Source organism: Ceratotherium simum, chromosome 23 (genome assembly GCF_057802395.1).
Source record: "Ceratotherium simum simum isolate JZ-2026a chromosome 23, ASM5780239v1, whole genome shotgun sequence".
In the NCBI taxonomy this organism is placed as follows: Eukaryota; Metazoa; Chordata; class Mammalia; order Perissodactyla; family Rhinocerotidae; genus Ceratotherium; species Ceratotherium simum.
The window spans coordinates 26,860,962-26,882,309 of record NC_141922.1 but is presented as its reverse complement, the minus strand read 5'-3'; the positions used below and the strand labels follow the sequence as shown (position 1 = coordinate 26,882,309).

At 37.9% G+C, this 21,348-nt stretch overlaps 1 protein-coding gene across 4 annotated transcripts in view; it reads right to left on the bottom strand.

Moving 5' to 3' along the window:
- CSMD3 (CUB and Sushi multiple domains 3) overlaps positions 1-20,100 on the bottom strand; it is a 1,195,693-nt gene extending 1,175,593 nt beyond the window's left edge. For all 4 annotated transcript variants that reach the window (XM_004431279.3, XM_087447535.1, XM_004431280.3 and 1 more), the window contains exon 1: positions 19,923-20,100. In XM_004431279.3, coding sequence (XP_004431336.2) covers positions 19,923-20,100 — 178 coding nt within the window. The remainder of the gene's footprint in view (positions 1-19,922) is intronic.
- Positions 20,101-21,348: the final 1,248 nt, after the last annotated feature.

The following is a 21,348-nucleotide window of genomic DNA, read 5'->3' as shown; positions in this document are numbered from 1 at the left end:
TCACATTTTATAGGATGCAACAAATACATAAATATATAAGATATGTTCAAATACTTTATTTTTCTTTGTACTGTGGCCTTCATTGCTTTTGTTATACTAGAACGTTAAGTGTGATACATAAATTGAGTCCTCAGAATATTTCACTTTTCATGATTTACATAAATCAGACCACAATAATTTTCAATGGATGAAGCAAAGTGATGATCAAATTTTAAAAATGAAAAAAAAAAATCAAATGCAAAGCCTACTATCTGAAAATGTTCTCTTCTAGGTTTTGTTGCTGGTGGTAGTTGTGCTACAAACGTGTACAGAATTTTGCTACTACATGTCATATTTTTTTATGCCTATTTTACCCTGCTTGCCAATAACATTACAATGTAACAGCAGTTTTCACTAGGTAGTCCTATACAACCTATTAAATTTTTAAAGTCAAAAACTTGGCATTGGAAATTATTGCATCTCTAAAACAAAATGTCAGATTCATTCATGCTGTGAAAAACTATTATAATTCCATTTCTATAAACTATGTCACCCTTGCAAATAATCACTCACCTATTACATCCACCCAAGCACTGAAGACTGGTTTTAGAATCCTGACATCTCCTGTGCTTTTGAAGCAGCAGGAGTAGAATAACGTTGCTGGATTATACCACTTCCATCACTATCTGCTTCCTTCCCACTTCACCAAGTAAGTTAAAAACAGAACAAATGAAGGACAAAACCCCCAACTGAGTAGCTAAGCATTTTCCAACTTTGTGATTGGCCGATTGTAAACTATTCATCTGGCAGTGGTTCTATTATTTTTACTAAAGATATTTTTTATAGCAAAATGAGTCAGGTTAAATAAATCTGATTTAATATGCTGTCTTGGCTGATTTCCTCTTTATTACTCTTTGAATCAAGAGGAAAGCCAACAATCCTAAAATGGCACAAAGAATCAAATGGGCAAAATTGATGCTTACTGTACACCTACTGTCAGGAAGGCAATAAGACATTTCTTTTTAACAATTGGCTCTTTACATATATAGGCTCAACATGGTAATATAAAAAAACATTATAGACCGATAAACAGCTTTGATAACAACAATAATGTAATTGGGTCCCTAGAGACAAAAAGAAAATAAAAAGAATTATTTGTGAAACAACTCTGGGCGACCCAAACTAATAGGCAGTGGTGCCTCTCAGAGCAAAGCATGTCACACCACTTTCGTTCCTCTAAAAAATCTCGTGCTCAATAAAAAGAAGATTCAAACAAGAAATAGAAAAAAAAATGTTTAAATGTTTAAAATTAAGGAAAATAATTTAAGTGAAAACTACAACGACAACAAAAAGGAACAATTTGATGAATCAAACTGTAACATAGAGGTGCAAAGTTTTCAAAATGCATAGGATTTTAAATATCTGCTACAAGTCTCATGATTTAAATATAATAAAATAGAGACAGGTGAAAATAAAAGCAATGAGGAAATCATAGTTAGAAAATGTCTTTTTTCTGATCTGAAAGATAATATCAATAGAGATAATAGAAAGTTACACAGAGAGTGTTTTGGAAGCAAACTTCAAAGATATCTTGAACACTGTCATTGTTTCAAACCTCAACTGAAAATGGAAGTTCATGAAGATAGGAGTTTATGAGTGAAATGGGGTAACATACCTTGAAGTGGAAATACCTAAGAGAAATAGATGCAACACAATTGATACGTTGTCTCAATTTTCTTTTTCTTTTATAAAAGTAAGAAACCTGAACAATGTGTCCACAAATTTTCAGAAATATAAGTAATGCTTCAAGAGACATTTCAAATTCTAAAACAGATAAAAAAGACAGGCAAACGATAATTAAAATGTTAACAAAGGGCAGGTTAAATGGCACAAAATTAAATTAAATGGCAAATTAGAAAACGTCAAGGGGGAACTGAAACCCAATATATTACAAAGAAAGATTAGAGGAGATGGGAAAAAAGGTAAATATTAATGCATTATTAATTAATACAAATAAAATAATATACAAAATAATATTTAAAATGTCAGAAAATGGTAAGTCAGTTAATATTCTGCTGTATTTCAGCATCATTTAGAGCAACCAATAATTTTTAAGTTACTACCTCTAAAGAAAGCACTGTGCAAGGTGCCTTGGAGATATAAGATTGCTGAGTACACAGCCGTTGACCTCCCATATTTCTCTGTTACATGATGGAGATAGAATATGCGTAAGTTACTGAACACAAGGCAAATTGTGGGAAGAACTATAATTCTGATACAAATGAAATTTAAGGTTGATGTGAGGAAAGAAGAGTTTAATTTGACTAGAGAGCATCTAGAGAAATGTATCTGAGAAGGAGAGACGATACTCCAACAAGTTGAAGAGGTAGGGGATATATTTTAAAGAACAGATTTGTCCTGCTTATGAGTGAGATCATACGATATCTGACATTCCCCCTCCAATGTTACTGCAATAAAAAAACAAATTAATAAAAAATTAAAAACAAAAAAGAACATATATTTTTTATTTAAAACAAAAGAATTTAAAATCAACTTCAGAAATACCATAAATAGAACGAGAAAGAAAAATAGACATGAATACAAAAAAAAACGATCATGACAAACTATAGTCACCTATGGAAGGTGAAGAGTATTAAATTCTATCTGTTATACTGTTAAGTATAAATTGATTGAATTCTATTGTGTTCAGAATCACTGGTTCCTCCATATGCTCCCTATATTTCTGAATCACTAAGAAGTCTAAGATCATATTATAGGAAGCAGTTTCCTCTGGAGACTATGTTCAGCCCAGGCAGGTTATTATCAGATCTAGCTTGTTTCAAGAACAGTGTCAGGAAATCAAACAGAAGGTAAAAATATGTCAATGGTCAAAGAAGAATGGCAATAATTTTAATTAGAACTTCATGGTTAGTATATTTGGAACTTTCCAACAGGGGACAAGCTTTCTTGGAGAAATTTGGCCAGAGCAACTAATTTGAGAATCATAGAGAATCACATTAGCACCACAGCTACTGCATCTGCTAGATATTTGGGGTCACCTTGATAAATATTGGCTTGGTTAGGAGGGTAAAATAGAATTTCCCTGTATTAAAAAGTAAATAATGGGGGCCAGCCCACTGGCACAGTGGTTAAGTTCCCATGCTCCGCTTCAGTGGCCCAGGGTTCGCAGATTTGGATCCCAGGCACAGACGTACGCACTGCCTAGCAAGCCATGCTGTGGCGGCGTCCCACATATGAAGTGGAGGAAGATGGGCATGGATGTTAGCTCAGGGCCAGTCTTCCTCACACACACACAAAAATCTTTTAACATAGTGAGATTAATAATGTTTTCAAAGGAGTACTTAGAAAAAATATTTTACATGTCATAAAGAAAAACAGAAATACAATGAAATGTCCCTGCCTAAAAATTCAGAAGACAGAAAAGCAAACAACTGGAATGAGTAAAACTGAAAATAGAAATAAGGTTGGGAAATAACTTAGTATTTGTGTTTACAATTTTATTCCTAGAAAAATATTAACAAAATTCTTACCCTATGGGTTCAACCCAAAGTAAAAGAAAATGGTATAGAAAGTCAAGTCAGAAATATAAATAATAATGTGATGATGACTTATGTGAACATTATCAAATCATTTGGAGGAATACTCTTCACAGAAATGAATAAAAACAACCTTATACAATGCCAAAACTGGTGGAAAATATGATTAGAAAAAAATGGAATATATAAGAAAACAATTTAAAGAAATATGCTTTTCATATTGAAAATTTCTAAGAACAGCAAAAAAATATTTATTAACGAATCTAGAGATAAAATGAACCCTTTATTGGCAAATGGAATATAATTACATGTGAAAGAAATTGCTGACTAGGGTTAAGCAGAGTTTATTCTAAGACTGCAAGGCTGGTCACCACCCAGGGGAACTAATTAATATACCTCATCATTTTAACAGAGAAAAATAGTAAAAAATGTATAATTAGGTACGTAAATCCAAGAAAATAAATAATAAAGTTTAATATTCTTTAATTAAAACTTTTAAAAGGTATGAAGACAATTTTTATTTAACTTCTTCATTGCAAAGGGTATACATTTAAGCTATCCCAGTGTATAGCGAGTGTTGATTTAGAAGCCCAATTATTTGGGGTTAGGGTGTGATTACTCGTTTTATCAAGGAGCCCGCTGATTTACAGAAAAGAGCATCTACCTCAAGGCTTATCTTAAATAGCATGTTATTCTAATATATACAAAAGAAGATTTAAAACCTGAATTATCTCATCTAATGTTTGAGAAATGCATCTCATTTTGTTTATTAGGTTAATCTGTTATTGAATAAATTGAAGTAAGTGTGCTTAGATATTTTCAAATAAATAATGCAGTAGTTATTATTGTTGCAATAGTCATTATTATAGGCAATGTGTACCTTATAAAGTGCTTCTCATGCTGATTCATTTGTTATCATGATTATGTGAAGTTTACAGAGAATGTAAGAGATGAGGAAACTGAGCCTAAAGGAAACATGGCACGCACAGTCATCTGGTCAATAAGGATGTAAGCAGCATTAGAATCCATGTTCTATTCTATCAGACTAGAGCTTGAGAATAATCATAATAAATGTTTCCAAATTAATTTGCTCTCTGATGTGTTGAGTATCGTTGGAAAATATGTGCTGAAGGAGCCTCACAATGAACAATTATTTTTGATAGCCAGTGTAATTCATCGGGGCTCAGTAATTCTTTGAGTTCCTACTATGATGATAATGGAGGTAGTGATATTTTGAGCTAAGGGACTTTAATACAGATTGTTCAAGTAAAAGAAACTGGATTATTTATTCGAAAGTGAAAGTAGCAAAGGTGATTCATACTTTTACATACTGAATAGATATACAGTATTTTTATAAATTCTCTTATTTCCTAGAAAACATTGGATATCCAAATAGATAACAGTAGCCACTGTAAACAGAGTTAGAAACATTTGAAGCGTGTAACAACTGAAAGATTTGGGCAATATAGATTGATTTTTCTGAGTCCAGGGTGGACCTAAACTAAATTAATGAACTCAATTAACTATAATCCAATTCACGTCTCCAAATATTTATTGAGTTTACTCTGTTTATAAGGTACTGAGTTAAGAATGGAGATCCCACGCTGGGTGATTTAAGATTTTTCACGTATTTGTTTTTATTCAGTAAGAGTCATGAGTCAAGGAAACATGTCTTATGTCTTTTACATTTCTAAGAAATGAATTCACAGAAACGTTTCCATGAAGTCTGGGTAATTAAAAATAAAGAAGAATATAAGTAAATATGAAACGAGACCTTATACATGCATTATAGTTATGGATCCCTTTCTATCTATTTTAATTTGTAAAAAGGAAAAAATGCAATATCAGGCAACATTAAATACAATACCTAACTATAATATCACCTACATTTTTTCCACAATATATATTTTTTCATTCTAACAGCAAACTATACCTCAATAAAGATTCAACAAAGCACGTCCAAACACTAACGTGAGGCTGTCCCTCTGGCAACATAACTAGTCTGACCTTTCTGAATTTTTACCCCTGACTTCTCCTATTTCTGTTGCTTTCCTTTCATCTTGCAGCATGTAAAATAAATTGCTCTATGTTCAGAAATCCTCACTCCAGAAAAGAAATAACCTTATACATGTGAAAGAATTCAGAATTCATCTCAATCTCTGGGATTTTTTTTTTTAAGCCTCAAAGCCAATGATATCCTGTTCAGTGTGATGAAAAGAGCAAAGGTTCTGAGTTGGTCAGGCTGGCTTTGAATCCGATTTTCTCCACTTGCTAGCTAATTTCCTCTTTCTAAGTTGTTTCCTCAAATTTAAAAAAGACCTAAGTCTACCTATCAGTCAAAATTGAGATGCTAAAACGAGAGGCACTCACAATCCACAGCAGTGGACAAGGAAAATAGGTTTTGTTTCCTGCCAAGGAGATGAGAAAAGAAATGAAGAATCACAACAAGTAGAAATGTCTATTTTCACATGTACTTGAGAGAAAATTGAACTATTATAAAAATTGAAATGAAAATATAGGAGACAATTCATAAATTGTGAATATTTGTGCTTAAATATGCAATTAATAAGAATGCAAATACTTCTTATTTTACTTTGTGTTTATTCACTACCAACAAAATTTTAGTGACTGCATTTAATTTGAGGTTAAAAAGTACTTGATGTGTGGGTAACAGTTGTCTTTTTTATCCAAACACCCTTCTCAGAACTAGCTGAGTAGGAAAAGATCACTTGTTCCAAACTCTGACCCCAACTAATTCTACCCATTTTCATAGTTTTCATGAAGGCTGGCTGTACATCTTATAGGTGGCTTCTCTGATATTTTCCTGTGTACTAACAATAAACAAGCCAGCTTGAGAGCCTCTCCACTGCATTTTAAGTAAATAGCCCATATTATGATACTGTCATTATATGTAAATTGTCAGCAATACTTGAAAGTAAAAGAGAGTTAGAACTTGAGAAGGAAAAACAAAATGAATGGAAAGGCAGCGCAGGATTGATTGTGTAATATATCTGTGTGAAATGTAAAGGGATCACTTTCTTCTTTGTTATGTCAAAGAAAGGAAGAATCTTCGACATGGTTTTTGAGACGTCGATGGAACCAAGTCAGCACATCCTTTAAATTATCTCCCATGCATTAGTATGGGATTTCAATAAACGGAGCCAATGCTATGTATCATGGAGAGTGTTGAAAATTCACCATGGTGCATATGGAAATTCCTTCCTTTAGTTGTACCAACTTAAGTAAAATAAGTAAAATAATTCAAGTCACCCAAAGCTCTTTTATCTCAAGCTTCTAAACTTACTTTTTTTGCTGAAGTAATCAAAGTAGATAAGATAGCAATTTTCATAGATAATGGAAATATTTGGTTTTGATCTTACATCAATAGTCAAGATTTTGAGGCTTAGAAGTAGAAAAACTCCTTAATATAGGTTGTATTAATAAACATTAAATCCAGTTTCTTACACATTAAGTCATCATTAGATCACCAAGAAGTGAGTTTTATGGAATGTGACAGGATATAAGGAAGTGGCAATTGTGAACTAGCATGTTGGTGCAAACATTAAAATAACGTGAATCATCAAAGTAATCAAAGTGGGGAGACTAAGAAAAATGTAAAATACAAGATCAAATTTGAAGAATGTCCTAACCTTGTAAAGATAGATCTTTCTACTTAATTCATATGTAGCAAAATTGGCATTGATCCAATGCCAGTATTTCCTCCCATAACCATTCATAGATCCTTCTGTTGCTCTTTAAATCACAGATTAAAAACAAAGAGAAACACAACATAGGTACTTAAGTCTCCAATAAAGACAAAAAATAAGGAGTAGAAAAGTATGACAGAATCTGTTATATTTACATTTAGTTATCTGTTTTGCGCTTTGCATATGTTGACCTTGATAAATTAGCTCAAGGTTTGTTTCCTGTGCATCACTAAATGAAGGGGCAGAGATCTGAGTTTAAATTTGTAAGCATTAGCCAGCCAGTTAGGAGTTCTCAGGCAGGAAGTAACATGGAAAAAAAAAACGGGTAAGAAGCACAATTTGCTGATCACAAACTATTATATAACTGTACAAACACTGTTACAGAAATACATGTGGGATCTTCATTAATACTGGATAAACTAGTTAATATCAGTTATGAACAGATGGGAGTCAATAAACATTTTAGTTAAAAATTACATTACATTAGATAACAAAAATTATGCATTTCATTGAAAAGTTTCAAACAATGTCTGTAGGATGTTAATTCTTACCTGTGATAGGATAAAGATTTAATATATAGGATATGTAACTAAAGGTGGTACAAACTACGTTGATATTTCATGAAAGAAAATCCCATGGGAGAACTAAACAATTTCACAATAACCAGACTGCTTTGCTATTACGTTCACAGAAAGTCTACTTCAAAATAAAGACTGTGTCTTCTTTTAGGGTAGTGACTATATCTTCATCTTTGTATTCTCGAAATCTAGGCGAGGGCTTGACACGTATTGGCCCTCAATAAATGATTGATGGCTGAAGGAATGTGTCCATGAGTCCCAGAACTGATAAATAAGCCATTGGTTCTTTTTGTGGAAATCAAATCTACTGACCACTGTCTCTTTCACAACACCTAACTTAAATAGTGTCAAGGCCACAATATTCAATTTAAAAAAATCCTATTCTAATAAAAGGCACAATAAACCAAACTTGACTTTAACCAAAATAAAATGATAGAAACAATTCAGGCAATACTTACATGAAACAGCACAAGATATAACCTAATATGTCTAACATCTGCCAATTTCCTTTCAGGCCTTTGAGAATTTTGCTTTTGAAAGAATTATATAATTAGAATGTAATCTTTCTAAAATAGGGAGATTTCAATAATCTATGGAACGACAGGTAAAAATAAGTAGTGATCTTCAAATTATTGAAGAATGGTTGATTCCTAGGGACTTACACATTGGTAATATTTAAAAGTTACGTTCAAAATGTCATTTCTGATTTTCGTCCATTAATATATTAATGAACACTGCCAACCTAATACAGATATTAAAGACTTCCTTGCACTTTGCTAGAAAATTGATTTTAAGAGTTTCTGTTTGACCTTCTTTAAAAAGATTTAACAGATAAAAGGGCACTCAAGTACTACTGGGACTTATAGATGAAAGTTTTTTTTTAAAAAAAGCCATGGAAAGAGCCGTGAGCATGAACTCAATACAGGTAATCATAGGCCTGTCAGCATTTCTATTGCAAACTTCATTTAAGAGGGTTTATCATCTCCATCATCTTAGAAACTATGAAGCTGGAAGTTGGCACACAAATTAGCAGCCTGGATGCAAATTTGTTTACACAAAACATTTGAATCAGTTCAGCTATTTTGATTTAGACATCAGCCGGAAACCTTAACTCAGGGTTTCTCCACATATGTGAACACTGAGTAAATATTTTGTCTAGACTACACAGTTCAGTCATTTAGAGCACAGAGCCAATAAATCCAAGGTAGGTGTTTGATCTCCAGGAGATTCATTTGTGTTTATTCTGCCTCTTTTCCTAACTTTCATCCGTTATCTTGCAAATGCAGCTTTTAGCAACACAAAGCTCAATATTAGAACATGCAGATAGGTCAGCATAAATTCATTACCAATATTTGGGGGAAATTCAAATTACGCCTCCAATGAAAGATTCAGAAGAGTCATTTTTGTACATGAAAATATTAGTTTAAAGATTGAAAACAAAATCTTTTCTAAAAATTACAAATTACCTGAAATTAAAGTTTTTTTACCAGTATCTTATTATGCTTTAATAGAATAACAAGATAGACTCATATTCACTTCTCTATATTAAAATACTCGTAACAAAAAACGGCTAAAATTATGTTTTAAAATTATTGACTCATTTGATAAACCTCAGATACCTAGTACGTTATAAGAGAAAATTAAATTAAGAACATTTTTTCTTCAGATTTCTTTCAAATCAGACAACCCTCATAGTGTAAACAAACAAGCAAAAAAATAAAAGATATGTCCCCATAGAAAACTAAAATAGATATTTAAGAAATTAAAACAGTATCAAACAATAAGACACAACTGATAATTTTTATTAAGTATCTCTGAATGAGAAAACAGTGGCTAATGGGAAAGTGAATAAGCTTAAGAAAACACACTTTAATTGTCAATCTGCTTCTCCATCCCCAAGATCCTGAAAACAAAATATCAAGTCAATTTGTGATTTAAAATTTCAATAAACTAAAGAGAATTATTATAACAATAGGAACCAATTTTAAAATGGAGGACTTGGCTAATAATTAGTCAATTTTCAACATTAAATAAAATTCTGGAATGCATAATTGTAGGAAATAGAGACAGATTGTAGGTGTATCTTTATCCTTGACTTTTGCCAACCTTAGAGAAATCTACATCCAGCTGTTGTAAGATGCAAAACTATTTAGAATAAGGATGTCCCATTAAAAAGTGTTCAATGTAATAAGTATATTCTACAAATAGTACACATGGGGGCATTATTAGGATATTTGAGCTTTAAAACTAAAAACATGGGTTAAAATGACATCTCTGAAAATATACACACAATGTTTTAACAATGCAAGTAGAAAAAGGCTAGTTTATTTTAGGAGAGTCTAAACTTCAGAAAGGACAAAACTACAAATGGTTGTTACATATGAAAATACATTTTAGGGCCGGCCCCGTGGCTTAGCGGTTAAGTGCGTGCGCTCTGCTGCCGGCGGCCCGGGTTCGGATCCCGGGTGCGCACCGAGGCACCACTCCTCCAGCCATGCTGAGGCCGCGTCCCACATACAGCAACTAGAAGGATGTGCAGCTATGACAGACAACTATGTACTGGGGCTTTGGGGGAAAAATAAATAAATAAAATCTTTAAAAAAAAAAAAAAAAAGAAAATACATTTTATCACCTTTACAAGAAAATGTAATGCTAATTTTGAGCACTTAATTATAACTTAATACGTATATTTTTTCTTTTGTAGAGTATGATTTATGTTTCAATTCTCCCATTTAATTTTTAAGTTAGTTTTTAGATTGCATGTTAAATTTCTCATTTACCAATATTATTACATGCATGTACCTGTGTCTCCTTACACAATTACTTCCGGATGTACTGTTTTGAGTCTGATTAGGATTTTGGGGTAGGCACAACGGTGTCTCCTCTCAAGGAGCTTTACTCCCATAAATCACTTAGGACTAAATAAAGAGGGTCCTATCGTAGTACTCAATAAAGAGAAACATGCACTCGCCAGGGAATTTAAAAACTGGTTTGCACTCTCTAGCTTAACAAATCACTTCATTTCTCTGAACTGTCTCCTCTTAATGTGAAGATACACAACTACAGCTGTACTTTCAACCAGGGTGCACTTATGGAATGAAGTAGTCTAAGTGGATGGAGTTTGGATATGAATGCTTTTTAAAAAGCACATTCCCTTGCCTCCACAAATAAATCTAATGCACACTCCCTGACTATTTGACACTAGACTAGATAGGTTATAAGAGCTTACCCATCCTTCAAATTCTACAGAACCGAATTGAAGATTAAGGTACCAAGTGGAATGAATTTATTTGCCAAGGCTTATGACACAATTGCTAAACAATTTTTATGCCCAAATATTATTTTATGTGTGAAGTCCATAAATTCATCTGCATTCATAAATTTTAAATTTTACTCAAGAGCATTGGATTAGGCTCTAAGGGTTATAAATTTTGATTTGTTTTTAGGCACTTAATGCACTAAATAGTTTTATATATTTTAGTGACATATTTAACTTATTTATTATCATGCATTTACTTCACTTATTGCTTATAAAACCGGAAAATATCTTTCACATCTATCATACAGCATAATTAAAAGAATAAAGGCAACTTAAGTAGATGTGGAAAATTACAAAACTAAGAATTTATGTATTACTGTAACTGTGAGATATGTATACAAAACGAGAATATTAATTTTAGGCTTTCTTTTAAATTGAATTCTCAAAGTCTCAGTTTTTCTCTTAAAAATGAAGAGGTTTAATTAGTAACTTAGTCATTTACAGTTTTAACCTTTGATTACTCTATGAGCTTCTGAATCTATTATTATTTCAGATTTCACTCAACCTCTAGCTAACCATAGGATCCTGGAAAGTTATTGCACCTCTCTGGCCTCAGGAAATGTGGATAATTTGGAAATGGAGATAATACGTACATAGGAGATAACAGCTATCTCACAAAATGCTTGTTAGAATTCAAAGCAGGGAAATGAAGGAGAGAACCACTGTTTAAAATGTAAATGACACACTTTATATAAAAGGTTTAGCACAGAGCTTCTCACATATAAAAAATACATAACAATGGTATCATTTCCCCAAACATAATAATGTCTCACATCCTCTCTCTATATGAAACACCTCTGAGCATTCTGGAGTCAACCTGATGGAATTGTATAATGGAAAACTATAACATAGCCCTTGCTTTTTCAGTGTTATTTAAGATTTAATAAATCCACTTCTGGAGACTCTATTTCTACTTATAAATTTCCTTTCAAAGTGGTATCCAATCATATTTTTTAAAATGTCATAATTTTAAAAATTCTCACCATCACTTTGAACTATATAGTCATAAATATTCCTTTAAAATTTGCTAACATAAAGCAAAAGAAGGAAGAAGGACTTTATAATCTTGAACATTAAAAACTCAGCTTTTAAAAGAATCACTCATTACTTTTTATATATTTCAATCCCTTTCTGAACATTTAAACATATCAAATTTAGTAGCATTCATTATTTTGAAAATTTTACTCCAGTACCTTAAGAGCCTTTAAAAATATTTCACATATCACTAAAATTGAAGACAACCCCTTAACATTATTGATTGTTCTTGCAATATTAATATTTATAAAACCTACTATTATTTCTATGTTAGAGTTTTGAATGACAACATTGTCTTGTATAGAACATGGGAGAGCAAAACGCAGATGAAAATACAGATGAGAGATAATACATAAATCTTATGTTAATATACTTAAATACAATAAAAACATGAAAATAAATTAAAAACAAATTTTCTAGATTTAAAAGCCTTTAAATAAGAAATTGTGTCCAAATTATAGGAAGAAATAAATAAGAATTTGATTTTAAGTACTATCCCTCAAAATTCTTTATGTAACATGAAAAACAGTCAATACACTCATTTTATAGACTTGTAATGTCAAGAAACAGAATTTATTGAAGATATGTTTATTTGATGTACATATTATATCAATCTTAGAAAATGTTTTCATTCCATAATTATTTCTTTCTGTCTTCTACCAAACAAGTAGTTAACATTTTCAAAAAATTTTACCACAAAACATATAATCACTAATATTCTTATATGGTACTGATTGATATATGGTACTTAAATATTAACTTTGGTGATTGTCTTCATTGGTGCCATCTGGGCAAACTCTGTAGTAAAACTGATAAGGTATAGTAGAAAGAGAGTTGAACGTGAACTTGAATGCCCAATGATCTAGTCTCAGTTCTGGAGCTAATCATCATTGTAACCTAGTAAAAATCACTTATCCTTTCTAGGCATGTACATTTACTGTATAAAATATGAGCAGTGAACTAGCTGATCGTTAGAACTCTTCCAGCCCTGTAAATACTACCATGATTTGTGACAAGATGATTTAACAAATTCACATAAGTCCATTAATCAATCAATATTAAAATAAATCAATATTAAAATGCAATGGATGAAATCAGCCCAGGAGCAGGGGTAACATTTTTAAGCTATGAGTCTCCCCCTGATTCATAGAGACAGCACCTAAAGCAACTGTGTAAGGGTGATAAGCAGAAATTTCAGAGTGTTTCTCCAATGTATAACAGCCTGGGAACTTAGCCAAAGTGAAATAATAGCTAGTGAAAAGATACTACATTTTTAATTTACTGCTATGGACAAGTTAGGGCTGGTGGTGTTAGGGATGAAGTGTGTGGGAGTTCATACTGGCTTTGTGCATGGAAGTGTATTTTAATAATATTGATGAGAGCTACTAGTGTCAGGCACTATATATGTTACATGTATAATCTTCCTATAGGCCTACCGATATTCTAACCTTTTTTGTAGATAACGAAACTGAAACTTCGGAATGCTGAGTTGCTAGCACAAAGATAATTGCTGGCAGAATCAGGACTTGACTTCAGGTCTTGGTGGCTCCAGAGCCCTTGCTCTTTCCATTGTACTGTAATGTAGTGGTTCTCAAACTTTAAAGCACATCAGAATTACCTGGATGACTTGTTAAAAACACTAATATCTGTGCCCAACTACCAGGGCAGCTGTTTCAATAAGCCTGGGGTGGGACCTGAGGATTCATATTTCTAGCAAGTTTCCAGAGGATATTATTATTACTAATATTACTTGTTCAGGAACACTTTGAAAATCACTGTAGTTCTAGCATTTAAGAGCCAATAGAGTAAAATTGTGATATCTAATGCCACATGATTACCATTGACATTCTTGTTATCCAATTACAAAGTATATGATGCATATGTTAATGTCCTAAATTTAGACTTTTTTTAGAGGAGATTTCAAATTGAGTTGTGAGCAACAATCTGTGATTATATAGAAAATATTAATCCTTAGGAATCCTCAACCAGCACCAAGCAATAGCTTAGCAAACGGCCTGATGGCATGAAATGCCTTTGATAGCTGCAAAATTGGAGGCTTGAGAGAAAGAAACATGACCATCAACACTGAGACCATGAACACTGGAAGATATTCAACAAATTAATTTTTCTCAGTGACATTTGTAAAAGTGATATTCCTGATGAGAATGAGAGCCTTACAAGGGGTCTGATTCTCAGAAAATTGTGTAGACATGAAGATTGATCTCCCTGGAAAGTACTGTGAATCATCCACCTGCCCACTCTGAAAGAGAAAAGATGAATTTGGTGATGATACAATCTGTTCTATCATTCTTACCAGATCTCATCCAAAATCCAAATCAGAACTGCCATTGAACTACACACCTCTTTGCATTATGAGTAAAGGGAATGGATAAACAGATAGAAAGAGAAGCTATGTTTTAATGTATATATAGGTAAAATAAAATGGCCTTAAGTTTTATTTCTACCTCACACATTTTTTCATAGTCTCTTCATTTGCAACCATTTTACTTCTAATCTCCCAAACATTGGAATTCAAGGTGCAAGAAGGCGTATTTTCTCATATAGTCATGTTGCCTAAAGCAACAGGTTCCTCCTCAGACACATGGCTTGGTGCTTCAAAGTTCTTTTCCAAACTGAACAAAACATTGAAGTTATTTGATCTCCTGAAGCCCTTTCCGGAGACCCTGATGTTAAGCAGAAGAAAGTCATCTCTTGGGACAGGAGAAGAAGAAGTACATTTGGAGCCTAGGGAAGGGAAGTTTAGTTCCCTTCACTTATTTGGATTCGAGTTCTTAAGTATTTTAGTAATAGAGTTTTTTCCACGAGTGCAATGACATTGTTAATTTCTCTACCTCTCTTACCTCCTCCCTTTTTTTTCTATCAGATCTCTCTTATGATAGGGTTTTACTATATTTAGAGCCACATATAAATGCCATTTGCTACTGCTTTATTTTATTATTTCACTGTTTCTGTAGACACCAAATTGTGTGTTTAGGGAAAAGACATGCACACCCAAAATCTAATCAGTTACCCCACAAGTAGTAATGGTAATTAATATCAGGAGCTGTAATAACTGCTGTAACTAAGTCTATGCTACTAGAGCACTTAACTTATTGAGTAATTCTACTCCTTTTCTCCTCGAAGGATCTCAAAGGGCTGGCACTGGGGTTTTAAGAGGCTAAAAGCTGCTCCTTAATTATTTCTGCTTACATTCTCTTCCTACGCTGGTTGGATGCAGCCGATCCCCCTCTTCCCCACCACCCCAGCCCCAGAAGATTCAGGAAAATACGGTGCGGTGCTGCAGAATGACATTTCGGAACGATTTCCACAAGGTAACTGTCCAGAGGAAGTTGAGCTCAGAATGCTGGGAGCTGTTCAAGCCTTTTCAGAGCAGTAAATTGGGTTGGCTTAGCAACTCGGTGGTGCAAAGCCTCCCGAAGGCGCCGTGTTCTGGGAGAAGGGAATCCGCCCGGATGCCTGAGTCGATCTTTGTTTCTTGCGTCGTCCTCCTTCATTATTATTCTGCAATGCGCTGCAAACCCCACGCCTGTCCCGCTTTCAGCCCTCGGCTGGGTGCTGAGCCCCAGCGGTGCTGGGAGAGGACCACACGGCGACCGGGATGACCCCGTGCTGTTTCATTTCTTCTGCCCTTTCCCCTAGCGTCCAACTAAGACCCCTGTGGCGCTTGAAGCCTGGGACTGCCCCCCTGCTTGCCTTTCTCCCCAGCGACAGAGCTGGGGTGGGGATGAGGGCGATCGCAGAGGAACAGCACTCCCCAATACTTGTTCCCCAACGAGTTTTTCGAACTCCCCGAGCGCCTGTTAGAGGGGAAGTTGTTCGAGCGAGGGCAGCGCTGCGGTCAGCTCGCGGAAAGGGAGCTTTCTCGGTGCCTCCGCCTGATCGTGCGACACCGGTGGCCGCAGCACCACCGACCATCTAGAGTCCCGGAGACGTAAACGTACTGTTACCGCCACACGTTTCCGTCTCGAACATACACATGCATCCACTATCGAGACCTCCCACAGGCTCCTCCGTGTCAATCCATGTGGACACCCTCCTCCCAGCAATACACACACACACACGCACACACACACGCACACGCCATAGGCCAAGGCAGGCACTCAGTTTCCGATGGTCCATGGACTCCTGACAAACACAAAGGTTACCTCCCAGCAGGTGGCTCAGTCGTGTTAACCTTAAGGGAAAGGTGTTGATGGTGTCGATGAAGGTGGGTGGATTTTTGTTTGCTGTGTTTGATTTGTTAAGACATTAACCCACCCCCACCCCCTTTAAAAAGCTCCCTCAAGACACGACAGATATTTTCCTGACCTGTCAGGTCAGACTGTCGCCTTGAGGGTGGGGAGGGAGGCTGTCAGTTCCCGCAGACAGGCGCGGGGCTGAAACCTCCTGGCGCCGACACCCTGGGGCCGGTGAAAGGTGCTAATGAGCGCTGCTGGCAGCTCTCCTCCCTCATGGGCGCCGCGACCCTCTCCAGTAGTAATTAACCGGGGGAGAGGTTGTGAGCCCCTCTCTTCTAGAAGAGCTCTGTGGCAGAAGTAATATCTCCGTGGAGTTCCCAGATTACGCGGAAACGTGGATCCTTCTCGAAGTCCGGGGTCCTGAGAGAAGCCGTGGAAACACGCTGCGGCGCAGGATGGGGGACGGGCGGGGCACGCTGGCTCCCACCTGCTGTGGACCCAGGTCAGAGCTTTCTGTACCTTCGGTGCACCGTTTGTGTGCTCCCCCGGGATCCCCCCAGAACGAGCCTGGGAAAGCACCCCTGAGTGTCTCTTTACGTGGGCGGGACGTTTAAGCGCGACTTGGAGATTCACAGTTTCCATGTCGGTGAAACCTAAGCAGACACACTGCCCCTGCAGGCTGCATTTCACAAACCTCTGCCTGCCAGCCTGTGTGTGTGCGCGTGTGCGTGTGTGAGCTCGAAATAGGCACGCATCAGGTCTAAGCAGCCCCCACCCACCCCCCAATTTGGTGCCCTGCGCCACCTTTTATTTCAGATGATGACAGTGGAGATAAAATGCCCAGAGGAGGTTGGCTCTCTTTTCAACCCCACTTGAGCGGTGCAGGCCTACTACCGAAGGCCACTTTGTCTTCTACTCTGAGGCGTTTCCTCCCACTGAGCCTCTTTGTCATTGCTGTTGCAGGCAGAGGTGAGTTGGAGGGATGAAAAGTGGGGGCAGAAGGAGGGATCCTGGCGGCCGCAGCTGGTCACGTGGAAAACCGCGCGCCTCGGACTTCCTGAACCCTTGCACCAGCCTGTATTAGGACCTGCAAAGCCCTTAGAACGACTCCCCATTCTGAGCTTTCCCGTGGGCCTGCGAGTCCAGAAGAAACAGTGTGGAAGACAAAAGCGGGCATAGACATTGGGAGAAAAAAACATTTAAGCCACTGCAGCAGTCTCGGTTTTAGGAAAGCCTTGAGACTGAGCCGAAATTAAAATAAAATAAGGCGAAGGGGAAGGAGAAGCAGCAGCAACTGTCAAAATTGGCACTACCCGGCGACGGGGAACAAGTCTAAAGCCTCCAGCCCATGTAAGTTTGTTTCTCGGAATCTGAGGACAGTGTTCCAAGTTGTAAAATATAGGAGATGCCTTCCAAGTGGCAGATGAGTGACAATGAAAAGCCTTACTACCATTAAAAACATTTTTTAGCGGCCCGTGGAAAACTGATTCTAGATGGGACCAAAGCAGTGTGTGACACATTTCTTCTTCCCAGTGTCCCCCAAACTGGAATATACTCAGTGGAGACCGATTATCTCAGTCCACAGTCCGGTAGCTGTGAGTAGAAGATAGGAGTCCCGTATCCAGTGCCATTTAAAGCAAATTAACGCGCCACTCTCTTTCTGTCGGCGCGTCTTATTCGGACAATACGGTAGGTGCGGGCAGCCGGGCTGTAATTGCAGGCGGCGCGGCTCAGGGTTTGTCAGGCTGGCTTGCTCGCCCTGCTTCGGAGACTTCCTCCCCTCTCCTGCCCCTCGAATGTGTTTTGGTTCAACAGGTATCACATGAAAACTCGCACTTAACCCCCGGTCATCCTCTAGCAGGTGCCACCCCAACATTTCCCCAACCAGGAGCTGTTGCTGGCTGCCTGCGCCTCCCCCACTCCGAGCGCGCGTCTAGCAGGCAGCCCCGGGGCCATCCATCAACCACCGCCTCCCAGTGAGGCTCCTAACGCGTCGAGCCGGCTATGAAAACCCCTTGTAAGCAACCCGAGACGCGTTTTGTGCACTAGGCAGTGTACTTATGCCGCTTAGGGCAAGCGTTTTGGCTTAGAGCTGCGCTGAGGCTCCAAGAAAAAAAAAATCAAGCTTTAAGGAGGAGGTTGGGATTACAAGGCAGTTGGCTGCCACAGAAACCAGGGGCGACTTCTTGGCATTTAGGGATGTAAATTAAAATTCGAGACATGCCACCCATCATTGGTCCTAATAGAGGTAACCCCTTCAGCTCCCTCCACCCAAAACATGAATTATCATTTCCACTGAATGCAAATGGGCTGCCTTCTGTGGGGGGACAGCCAGCTGCAAGCTGGACAATAAACTGTTTCATAGAGACGCGGCCCGATCGCGGTTCAGAGAGGCACTTCTTTACAAAGGAAGAAGCGTCCAGTTTGTGTTGACAGCCGTGGCGCGCCTGGGCCAAAACTCCCCCCACCGCCCACCCCATGACACACAGACACCCGGGATTTGAAACTAGCTTCACTGAAAGCGACATCCCTCGCGTCTATGCGAGCTGCCATGAGTATGGGGAGGTGATTGTTCAAAAATGATGGCATGAGTCATAAACACCTCCTGAGTATTCTTTGCAGCAATTAATGGGCAGCAGGGTGCAGGAGAAGTTGTGGAACAGATCTGGGGATCTATTTTCTCCCCTAGGACAGCTCTCTTTTCAATGATCCTGACTCTCCCTTGCCTTCCTGCTTAGGAATAAATTTTACATCCCACCCACCCCCTCCCCTTGTCTGTGCATGTGACACTCACTCTACCTGTCTGAACGCTGAGACTTGCTGGGGATTTTCTTTTTGGTCATCAGCTAATGACTTTCCTCCTACCTTCATTCATCCCCAAATGTGGATCATTACACTTCGTGGCTTCTCAGACCGTTTTAAAGCCTCATTTTAAGCCAAACCTCTACCACAGGACCTAGGGAAGCTCCCCTACCATTTATCAACGCATAAGAGCTCACGTAGAAATAATTCACAGATGCACGCAGACATTCATCTTGGGGGGGGGTGGGATTCTTGGAAGACCCCTGTGCCCTAATGCATTTAAAATCATCACATTCCCAGGATGTCGGTAACTTTCCTACCCGAAAGGGTTAAAAAGCATTTACACGCATGTCTTTAATATAAATATTCTAGTTAAAGCATCAAACCCCGCTGGTTAGACTAGAAATCAAGGTAATCCTCACCACCAAGAAAAGTCTTGCAGAGGAATTCTGCTTGGATATCCACTAGTTAGAGGCTATACGAATCAACTCACGTATTCGTTTGAGCATACTGCAAGAATATTTATTGAGCACAAGCTCAATCACCGCATTGAACGCCAAATCTGGCAAGCAAAATGCATTTCCTATCTCAGAGGGGGATAAAAAGGAGCTGTGAATCAACTCCTTCTTCCGTATTATCATGATTATTTTATCAGTGCAAATTGCAAAGTAAGCTACTAGCCTCTCTCCGGCGACAAGTCAGCTCACCTCCATCCAAAGCAGAGGGGACCCCGAAAGCAGACCTACCTTTCACACAAGACACCGTCAATAAAAAGACGAGGTTCCAAAACGTAAATCCACTTTTAATCCCCATTTTCTTCATCAGGATGAAGTCTAGCCGGCCACATTTAGCGCATCTTCTCGTGTCAGGCTCCCGGGGTTTGGATTCCTTTGCTCGGCTTTCCCCTTTGCGGATCCCTTTCATATTATTCGCGAGCTCCTAATTCCTGCTCCTCAGCCCGGCGCAGTGGAGTTGTTGCTGTTGTTGGTGCGCGGTCACAGCTCGGAGTGAATGGTGTTTCTGGGATACCACAGCAACCTTGACGAGGACTCAACCATCTCTCCGACGGGGGCACAAAGTCTCCGCTACTCTGGATTCTGTCTTTTCTTGTGCGTTTTTTCCCCTCCAGCAAAATCTACCTCAATTCTAGCTCGTTATAGCAACCACCAGAAACCACTAGTGAGCCTCTTAAAGCCCAGCTCCGCTCTCTGACAAACTCCCCACAATATCTGAAATTAAGGGGCTTGGTTTTTTTTTCCCCCCGAACAGATCAATTCTGCTTGTAAAAGCAGCCCAAGAAATATTGTGTTAGTGAGCTCTCCATTGCAGCCTGAATACAGAAGCACATTAAAGGAATATTTTAATCAGAGGATCTGTGTTGCTTTTGGGGAAACCGTGATGATAATGAATCGGGCTCCATCGATGCCCACGTCGTTATTATGGGACATGTGTTACTACTGTAGTGGCAGTATATTTCAGGCAGACGCCTCGCATTTATTATCCTGTGATTTAATTGAAGAGATCATAGAGAAGAATTTATTTGCACACATGCATTTACACATTCAAATGTTAACGTGTAAACTCGGAACAGAGTTTTTATGATTCGGTAAACCGATTTCATCCTTGCCCAGGGCGGGGATGGGGTGGGGAGAGAGTCAGAGTCATTTCCGCAAATAGTTCGCCCTTTCATCCTCCCTACCCCTTTTCAGCCGTGTGCCGCAGCTAAACTGCTTTATCGGTGGTAGTTATCTAGAACAGACCCATTTGTCTTAAGTCTGAATCGACCCCAAATATGTAAATGGGAGGTTTCTTTCAAAACGGAAAATGTATGTACCTATACATCTGGACTTGGCAGCCCCTCAGACCACTTAAGGGTTAAGATTGTACAAGAGAAGAGTTCTTGCGCCATCTACTGGCCAGCGCTAAGTCATCCGCTTCACTTTCACATCTACGAGGGACCGTTATTCTCTCATCCCACGGTGTAGGGGAGCTGCGCCCCGAGACCAGCATGTTTTGCTCCTGCATGTCAATTTCCTAATATTTTTCGGGTGGTCCTGGCCTAGATCTTACAAGCGGCAAGTTCCTTAGACTAGGCACGGGATTGGTGATCTGACCATTTCGGGAATCTGATCCCATCTCAGGAAAGGGGACAGCTGCAGCGCTGGTTCTGGA